The sequence below is a fragment of the Pteropus alecto genome, unplaced genomic scaffold (genome assembly GCF_000325575.1).
Source record: "Pteropus alecto unplaced genomic scaffold, ASM32557v1 scaffold67, whole genome shotgun sequence".
NCBI lineage: Eukaryota > Metazoa > Chordata > Mammalia > Chiroptera > Pteropodidae > Pteropus > Pteropus alecto.
Window position 1 is genome coordinate 114629 of NW_006441061.1, and position 9938 is coordinate 124566.

The 9938-nt window shown below is 33.4% G+C and overlaps 1 protein-coding gene across 4 annotated transcripts in view; it reads right to left on the reverse strand.

The window, feature by feature from the left end:
* Positions 1-4070, reverse strand: part of RC3H2 (ring finger and CCCH-type domains 2) — a 35566-nt gene extending 31496 nt beyond the window's left edge. For 2 of the 4 annotated variants that reach the window (XM_025051105.1, XM_025051102.1), the window contains exons 1-2: positions 3573-4069; positions 1232-1349 (exon numbers count right to left, since the gene is read on the reverse strand). In XM_025051105.1, coding sequence (XP_024906873.1) covers positions 1232-1349; positions 3573-3803 — 349 coding nt within the window. In that variant the 5' untranslated portion in view covers positions 3804-4069. Of the gene's footprint in view, positions 1-1231; positions 1350-3572 lie in introns of all 4 variants that reach the window. The other 2 variants (XM_025051103.1, XM_025051104.1) reach the window with 2 other exon arrangements.
* Positions 4071-9938: the final 5868 nt, after the last annotated feature.

The window sequence follows — 9938 nt, forward strand, 5'->3', positions numbered from 1 at the left end:
TTTATTATAAGTTAGACTGTGTCACTCCTCTGCTCAAACTCTGGAGTGACTCTACAGTTTCACTCGGAGTAAAAGCTTGTCTTTAAAATGGCCGTAAGTCAAAACATAACTGACCTCGCTGTTTCTTTTCATCTATCTCATACTGCTTTCCCCCCCGCTGACAATGCTCCAGGCACACTCTTCTATCGCTGTTCCTTGCAGACACCAGGCATTCCTTGGGGATTTTGCTCTTCCCTCTGCCTGAAACTGACTTTTCCCAGGAATCTACCTAGCTAACTATCTTACCTCTTTCATCTCAAGTTCAAAAGCTACCTTCTTAATGAGACCTACACTAATTACCTTATTTCAAATTGCAACGGGCCCTTCTTCTCTCACCTGACATTTCTGATCCCTCTAATGTATTGTTTTCCTTCCATAGCCATTATCATTTATAACATACTATATAACTTGCTTTTTTATTATATTTATTGTTTATTATGCTTTCTTCCTTTTCTAAACCTAAGTGCTATGAAGGCATGCATATTTACTCATGTATACCAAGTATCAAAATAGTGCCTGGTACTTAATACATGTTCTTTAGATATCTGTTCAATGACTGAATGAATAAATGAGGTGGGCATGGTAAGTCTCTCAAGTAAATCACTATGTCCAAAATATCCAAGAGTGAAAAGCACAGAGCAGAGACTAGATAAATACCTGATTGATTCACTCATTCAACAACTTGTTATTACATCTGTGATGCGCTAGCCACTGGGTACGTAATGATAAACAAAACCGAATTTCATTTCTGTTCCAGCACTCAAAATGACTTATTGTACTTATATGTCTGTCTCCACCAATAGACCATGGGCTCTGTGAAGGCAGGATCCATACCACTGTAAGTGCTCAATAATATTTGCTGAATGACTGAATGAATACATGAATATATGAAACTTATCTTAATAGAGTTTATTAAAACTAATAGTCTGCTATAGCACTGATTTCCTCAATAGATACAAATATTGCATAAAATTCAATATGTTGTATGTCTAATGAATTCTTAAATAAATAACAATATTATTTTCAGAAAAAATGTAATAAATGTCCTCAATCAAAAAGTTTTCCAAGATCTCTCCAAGCAAATTCATTTTTCAAAACTGAAAACATTTTAATAGGGTATCAATATCAAGTCTTCAAAGTAAATGTATTACCAAGTCCTACTTACCAGAAACAACACTTTTGATGAACTTACCTTTACCTCCACTTAGAGGTTTTAAGTAGAGTGCCAAATCTTCAACACATTTCTTTGCAACTTCATAGTGTTTGTTCTCACCTAGATTACTTAACTTTACTGACTGATGGTCTGGTACCTAAAAATAAAGAAAAACTGAAGAAATACATTCACCCAGCTCACAAACTGTTATTTATATATTCGATAATAACTGCGGTCAGTATATAATGGTAATACAGAGACAATACACTAAGATAGTTTAAATAAAATTAAAGCCAAACATGTAGTCAAATTGCTTTCCAAAAATCAAGAATATTACATTTAATTGCAAGGGCTGTGTGTACTAATAAATAGAGGAAAATAAGCAGGTAGTTAACAATATTGTATCAATGTTAATTTCTTGGAGTTGATAACTATGCTATAATCCTGAAAGATGTTAACATTAGAGGAAGCTGCAGAAAGTTATACAGGTTTTCTGTATACTATTTTTTGCAACTTTTTCTAAAACTATTTCAAAATAAAAAGTAGGCAAACGGACAAGGATTTTTTTCCTTTAGCACGTAGCATCTTCTTACTATATAATTGTTTATGGCCTGTCCCCCCTTGCTAGAATATAAGCACCAAGAGACAGTATTCTCAATGAAAGGTCAAAACTTGGGTATGAACTGCGGTTCTGCCACTATAAGTGAGCTTGAGTAAATTACTTAACTGCCCCAAGTCATGATTTCCCTAACTGTAAAATAAAGAGGAAAATCCCTATTTCACTGTGCTATTATGAAAATTCAATTTAATTCAACAAATATTTACATTTATGAAGTGCTTATCATATGCCAAGAAGTTTCAGGCACTAGGCATCTACCAGTGAGCAAAACACAAAATTTCTTGCCCTTGTGGAGCTTACATTTTAGCGGAGAAGAGAGAAGGCAGCCAATAAATTAAAAAAATAAACAAAAATATAATACAGTAGAAGGTGATCATTATAGTAAGGAGAATTGAGAGTGTGGAAGAGGGGCTGCAATTTTAAGGGAGGTGGTCAGAATAGACTTCCTTGGAAATAAGAACATTTTAAGAAAGACTTGAAAGAGAAGAGAGAATGAGCGTTCTAGGCAAAGATAACACTCACTATAAAAGCCCTCAGGTGGGAATACGTGTGGCATATTTGACAACTGGCTAGGAGGCCAGTATGGCTTACACAAAAAGAGTGAGGACAGTAGTAGATGAGGCTGAAAAGATAATATGAGTCACTTCATATAAGCCTGCAGGCAATTTTAAAGACCAATTGAGAGAACATTTTATAAAAAATAAAACATAATACCTTACCCATAACAGATGCTAAATACATGGTAGCTAGTATTACTACAAAAAGTCTATGGTATTTTATTAGCTCTAAGATGCCATTGTTTGCAAGAGGCACCATTATTTTATGTATCATTAAGAAAACATGCTAATTAAATTATGACACACTACTGATTATAAATACATCTTGATTTCAAAGTGTCTAACTGGATTATGAACAATGAAAAGAAATGCTGAGCTTTACAAGGAAAACTTCAAATATCGAGATACTAAGGAATGGGGCATTTTAATTCACTGAATTTTCTAAAACGTGATTAATCAGAAAAATCCTCATTTCCTTGCTTTAATATGTAGTGTATGATGTACAGAATTTCATCTTCTTCTCCACTTGTAAAATGAGGATAATAACTACCTGAAGAGCTGCGATAGATGCTGAATGCTTACTTATCATACCTACACAAAGCAGGCCCTCATCCAATGGAAACTACTATAAACCTAGGGTCTTCATCTGATTGAGTAAAATGATTATAAACAAGAAATAGTAATTTTATAGCACCTGAGCATAAGAAACTGTGCAGAATTTGTTACTGACACTCTGGAAAAAGGTTTTCGATATATACATCCCTAAATAGAACTTATTTTCTCATTTAAAATATTATCCTAAATGTCAACTGAAGTTAAAAAGAAAACCAAAAAACCTCCATTTGAGGGTTTTATTTGGTTGCTTTCTGGCCAAAGCTTTGATAACATTTTTTTTCCATATCACCTAAAGAATAAATATTTATGTAAGCTTATACGAAACTTTTTCTTATCCACCAAAATCACTTATAAATATAAATTTGGACCACAGCATTGAATCCAAATACATAACCATGATGAAATTTATGATTTTGCATAAGGATTTATGATATTATTTAAAGAAAACCTTTAGCAGAATACAATCATGAAAATCAGGTACATCAAGTATTTTTTGTCTTGAATATCACTAAACATACTTTGTACCTCTTAATGAACTAAGTTCTGTAATTATTACACATACCAAATGAGTAAAATCTTGAAAGCTTACCTGGGCTCCAACTAACTGGAGAAGTGCGAAGTTGACAGGAAGCACATCAATGTCTGTGTTGATGGCAGTCTGGTCAAAAGGACAAGCTTTTCGGTGAAGTTTATTCAAGCAGGTCTTGCAAACAGTGTGTGAACAACCTAAACTGATGGGTTTGTGCACATTCTCATCAAATTCATTATAACAGATTGGACAGGACAGAAATTCTGTCCATTGAGCTGCCTGCACAGGCATTGTGGAAGCTGGATGCTCGGGTTAGCAGTCTAGCAGATCATTATTTTGCTGTGTAGTGTTTTGTAAGCTGGAAATGGACAAAAGTTAAGAATTAACCACATATTCATCATTCACCTTTCAAGAGTTAACTGTAAAGTCAACCATCATGGCCTCGAAACCTAAAACAATTCTAGATAATTTTATGTCTCAGGTGTCTTTTTCAGTCTATTTGCCGAATTAAATTTCTGAAATTTTGTCCAGAAACAATATTCTAATAGTGTTCTTTTCAAATAAAACATATTTATATTGGTTGCTCATATAACAGTCATTGAAGATTTCATGTATTTTCCTTAATGACCACATCAAATAAGCAGATTAACGTTTCACATTTCATTTTCAGGAACACAAGTTATGTTAGATTACTGATTTTTTAAAAAGTGTTTCCCTTTGGTATCTATTACCCCAAAATATGTTAAGATATGGCCTAAGAGTTAGTGAACTTTGGAATCTATTAATCCAAACAATATTGTAGTGAGTCAAGTGTGAAGAGACAGCCTTGCCACCCGAATGACCATGACAGTCAAGAGTATGTTCAACTTGGCAGATTCATAAAAAGGGAATCTCTGGTCAGGACTTGTTTAGGAGGCTAACTGAGGTGCTGAAAATAAAAGTGTGAGAGAAGATTGTGATAATAGAGCTGTTTGCCCAGGAATGATTCTTATAAATCCTGAATGTGGGTCCCTACAATACTTTCGACAAAACATATCATTTAGTGATTGATAAAAATGTATTACCAAAAACTGTCAGATCCGATGAGCAAGATATAGAATAAAGCAACAGTCTTATCTAGTAATTCTAAATTGAAAAATGCAAAATACAAATTTCTACTTTGCTATGATTATAGTGTGAGAAAAATAATATATGCGTATGATTAAAAGGCACATGGAAAAATGACAGTGAATTTTCTTTTATTTCTAAGAGCAAAATGTTTGTTCCATAACTTTAAGTAAAATAAAATATTTAGTAGCAAGACTATACTGTCTTTTAATTTAAAATACTTAGATACCTAACTTGAACATTCCACATTTCACAAATTTTCTGTAGCTTCCAATACGAAACTTATGTAAGTCTGACAAAAGCTCTCTGGTGAACAAAAAATCTAGGTATTTAGGACAATTAAACAGCCAGTGATTTATTTCCTAAGAATGTTTACCAACCCAAATATATCAGTTCCACAGAAATTAGATGTTTAAAAATGAAGTCTGGTTTAGCTCAGAAAGGTATATAACTGATTCTTCAATATCCCCACATCCAAATGAAGACTTCTATTAGCCTTTATTGTGCTTTTTATGTTCATAAAAACTAAAGTTTTAAAAATATCTTGGTAAAAATGAATTAATTATAGGGCTTTTTATGTAAACAGCTCCCTGTGCAAACTTCCTCAAACAGCTCTAATGCAAAGTATCTAACATCTTTATTTTTAAACTAGCCAAATTTTGCAAGTTATATTTACTTTATTTTTCACTTTCACTCTCACGTTGTAACATCTATTAATGCCACTGATCTTAAATTCAGTTAGCTGGCTTCCAACTTTAGAGACAACACTAAGCAGGTGACTATATCACTCCTCGAACCTAACATTTTTAATGTTCAGTTTACTATGCTGCAAAATTACACAAGAAAAAGGCCTCTGAGGAAGAATAAATTTTATCTCACCTCTACTAGTGGAAGCCCTAATTTAATTAATTACTTGAACCAATACAATATTTATCCAAACAAGACACTGTATCTATTTTTTTTTTTTTTTTATAACAGCCACCTGTTTGGAAATGCTAATTCAGTGGGTTAGGGTATCACAGGCCACTGGGAAATAGGAAACTAGTAGCAAATACTCTTTCCTTATTTAGTTTTCCAAGATCATACTGAAATGCTTTAGATTAAAGTTAATTATTGGGGGTGGGGAGAGAAAGGCATTCATAATTGAACTAAACATAAAAATGTTATCTTTCATATTTTCACCTATTAGTTTGAAGTGTTTCAAACTATTCTAGAATACACTGATAGTTTTATATTACAATATCCCATATGTGTCTCTGGGTCTACTAACACCAGATGTTTTAATATAATTAATGCTGAAAGGTTTAACTTTTAGTAGAAATTAATACCTTTAAAAGAAAAATTCTCTCCAAAATTTGGCAGTAACTCTATCAAATTTGCCTTCTGCTATGTGTCAGGTTCAAACTTTCTTACAGAAAAATTATGAACTAAACTTTTCTTATATAAAGAAGTTTGATTTTTAAAAATGTTTTTCGTCAACACTATTATCAATAAATTCTAGATTCTTCAATTAGGATGACAAAATTTTACCTAAAACGCAGAGGTTTATGCAGTCCACTAAAATCTTTAATTAGTAATGACAAAATAGGACTTTCATTTCTTTAAAAAAGGCACTTTGTAAACATTTACCTAGAAAATATTTTCATAATGATCAAACATGATAAATAGCCTACTGTCTTTATAATTTATTTTAAAAGCATCTAAATGAGCAATGGCAAGTTAAGAATATACATTAATGTGTAAATTTCCTCAATTTATACTAATACATTCCACAGTAACTTATCTGACTCTATGGAAGTATAAATTGCTAATAACATTTACAATTAGTATTGACGTATTCATCCTAAAGATACTCCCAAAACATCTCAAAATGAGATAAAATGGAAAGCTCACTACTCTAGAAATGTAAAGGGACTAAATAAAAGCATACTGATTAAATTATTTGTATTACCTAATTTCAGTTACTAGTTACTAGAATTTAAGAAGAATAAAAAGATAAAGCATAGGAGTGAGAAACACTAAATTAGAGGTGGGACCTTAAACAGATTTTTACTCTAATTTTTCAAACTGTAAGTTCCTTGCTATGAATACGGACTCATAACATAGGAAGAGTAATAGACATCTCTCATCTGATGCAAATTACAAACTGCTTTATTAAGAGCAAACTACGTACCAGCTAAGTAGTACCATTTTCTAATATTACGCCACCATATCATGTAGCTAGTTTATGACTATGATACTTGATTTTAAAAGGCCAAAATAAAGTTTATGCCTCTTTCACTACTGTATTATATATGTGTGTGTGTGTATATTTTACAATTCTCTTTATAAAGATGTGACCATTAGAGCTCTGGTCTGTTAATTAAAATACTCATTGTTTTCATTCTAGTTTACCCATGTGAAAAATTTAAGTGACTGAAGTGGATTATAACAGTACTTCTCAATTCAAAAACCTTTAAAATAATTAGTTTTGGACTTAAAAGATTATATTGAAAGCATCTTAGGTACAATTTAGATCTTAAACTATAAAACAGATAAAACCAATTAAAATAATCTGTAAGCTCTAAAACTAAGCATTTTCAAACATATCAAAAGGACTGGAGAAAAAGGAACTGAATTACAATGTTAAAGACTGCTTGTGACTTTAGTGTAAGTTAGAAAATATTTTTGACTCAAGTTTTAATTCTTAAATCCAGCATGGGGTTGAACTCAGTTTTTCAATAAGTATGAGATTTTTAACTTTCAATGTCTTATGACAGAACACTAATGAAACAATTTTCTATTTAAATTATTATCACTGATAAAGTTTTGCTTCTTTAGTGATGAGTATATTTGAAAACACTTATTTTTGAGACAGACCTTACTACTGTCTATCAAATAATGGCCACCAAGTAACTTTATTCTTCATATTACCAAAGTGTTTGTGTATGATTTTAAGAAGATATTCTGTCAGATTTTTGGTTTTCATGTGTCTACTTTAATTCCGATAATTTATTTCTTGCAAGTAATAGTACTTTTAATCACATAATTTATTTCTTGGAAGAAATCCTCCAGAATAGCACTGTCCAACTGAAATATAACGCAAGCCACAAATAATTTAAAATTTTCTAGTAGTCACATTAAAAAAGGGAAACAGGTGAAATTAATTTTAATAATATATTTTATGTAACCTAATTTATCCAAAGTATCATTTCAACGCGTAATCAATGTAAAAAATCGAGTTTTTTTTTTTTTTAACTAAGTCTTCAAAATCTAGTGTGCATTTTATACTTATATCACGTCTCAATTCACACTTGCCACATTTAAAGTGCTCAAGTCCCACATGTGTGGCTACTGGGCAGTACTAGACAGTGCAACTCTCCTTAAAATTATAAAGTAATATCCAAATTTTTATTAATAATTTGAGGTGAAAGTCACACTTACACTTAAAAAGGTTTTCATAAAACTAGAAAACTGAGGATCATAAAGATGTAACTTACAACGTTTATGAGGCTGGGTGCACAGCATTATTTTTAATTTTCAGCTAGCTTTATTTTACCACATGCTTCCTTTTTCTGTCACTGGAAAGTGAAACGTCAACCCAGTCCAACCAAAACAATAAGCAAGTACTTATTACACTAAGAACTTGTTATGTCTATTAAAGTATTCTTATATGTTGCATATAATGTAGAAGTTCTATTTTTGAATATAAAATTCCGTGTAAAGAAAAATGTTTTGTTAACTTTTTCAAACTGAAAGACACAGTGAATTACAAAAGCAGAAAGTGAATTAATGAAAACATATGAACAAAGGACATAAGTCTTCTTATATGTCAGGTTAACACATCAATAATAACAGATCAGGATAAACTCAAAAGATCTACTAATGAACACAACTGCAATTAAATCCTCAAAGAATAGGAGCCAGTTTTAATTATAACATCTGCTTTTCTAAACGTGTCTGGAATATATGTTTAACATTATGTTCTTCCAGCAATTTTCCAAACTCTAAAATTTGGAAAATATGATTCTCCAAATCAACAAAAATGGCAATATTGAAAAAAAAAAAACAGTCTTGGACAAGATGTAATGGTCTCTATTTCTTCAAGAATTGAATGCAGAAGTAAACAACATAGAAAAGAGATGTTACGTTAGAACAGTGGTGTAGCTCTTTAGGCAGATAAAACAAGGTAAATAATGAGGAATCCATGAATGCCTCTTAATGTTTCAAGAAGCCTTAACTAAATTTGTGTATTTTGTGTATTTAACTATAAATACACAAAAAGGCTGCACGGGCTAAGTAAAACATTTGTTTTCTTTGCTTTTGGGAAATTATATCAATTTTTGCATATCAACATCAGCTTTGTCAGGTTAATCAAGACTTCCTAATGGAACTTAAAAGTTTGACTAATATGAAAATGGAAAAGATTACTTAAGCACTTTAATAGGGATACAAAGTCGTTCTAATCACAGCGGGTGGGGGAAGAGCAGGAATTAAAAAGGGGCCTGGATAAATGGAGAGTAGGAATTAAAATGGAACGTAGGTGGTTACGAAAAAAATAAAACAGGTTGGGAATCAGGAGATTAGATGTCAGTGATTACTTGAGACTATTCTGGTGTCAAGGTTCTATATGCGGTATCTTAAAACTCTTTTGTAATTCAAAAGATGGAAATGACAGCTACCTTCATCTTCTCCCTTAATGAAAGCTTAAGGACAGAGAGAAGCAGATCTGCTTCTGAGAAACAAAGATGCTTTCTACCATTCTTCTAAGATGGTGGAAGAGTCTCCCCTTAAGAGGCTTCCTCAAGAAGGAAAAATGAAAGAGGGAAACAGAAAAGCCATAGCACAATTCCTTGGCGGTGTTTCTTTCCAGTGCTCCGTCACATCCACTGTGCAATCACTCTGGCCCGACCATCTCCCTCCCAGGAGGCTGAGCCCTCCCAGGGCATTGTTTGGCCAGGGTCCCTATTTACCACTCGGATCGCCTCCACCATCCCTGCATTAGGATCTCCGAAAGCGCCAGCACAGAAAGCCGAAAAGCTTGGAGCAGACTTCGTTTCGAGGACCTCCTCCAAACCCCCTCTTACTGACAGTGTAGAAATCGGACTAGAAGCCTGGCCTTTGCTGGGGTGGATTCCTTAGGGGTCAGAGGCGTCCCCTCGGCCGGTGCCGAAGGGAGGTGGCCATTTGCGCCAGGCCTCGGTATGGAAAAAGCCCCACCAGGGCGAGGGGCCTCCCCAGGCCCCGAACTCCCGGGCCGGTGTCAGGTGCGGCCCCCAGTCCCAGACCCTCGGGGCGCCGTCAACGACAGCACGCAGGCCCCGGCTGAGGCCAGCTCCC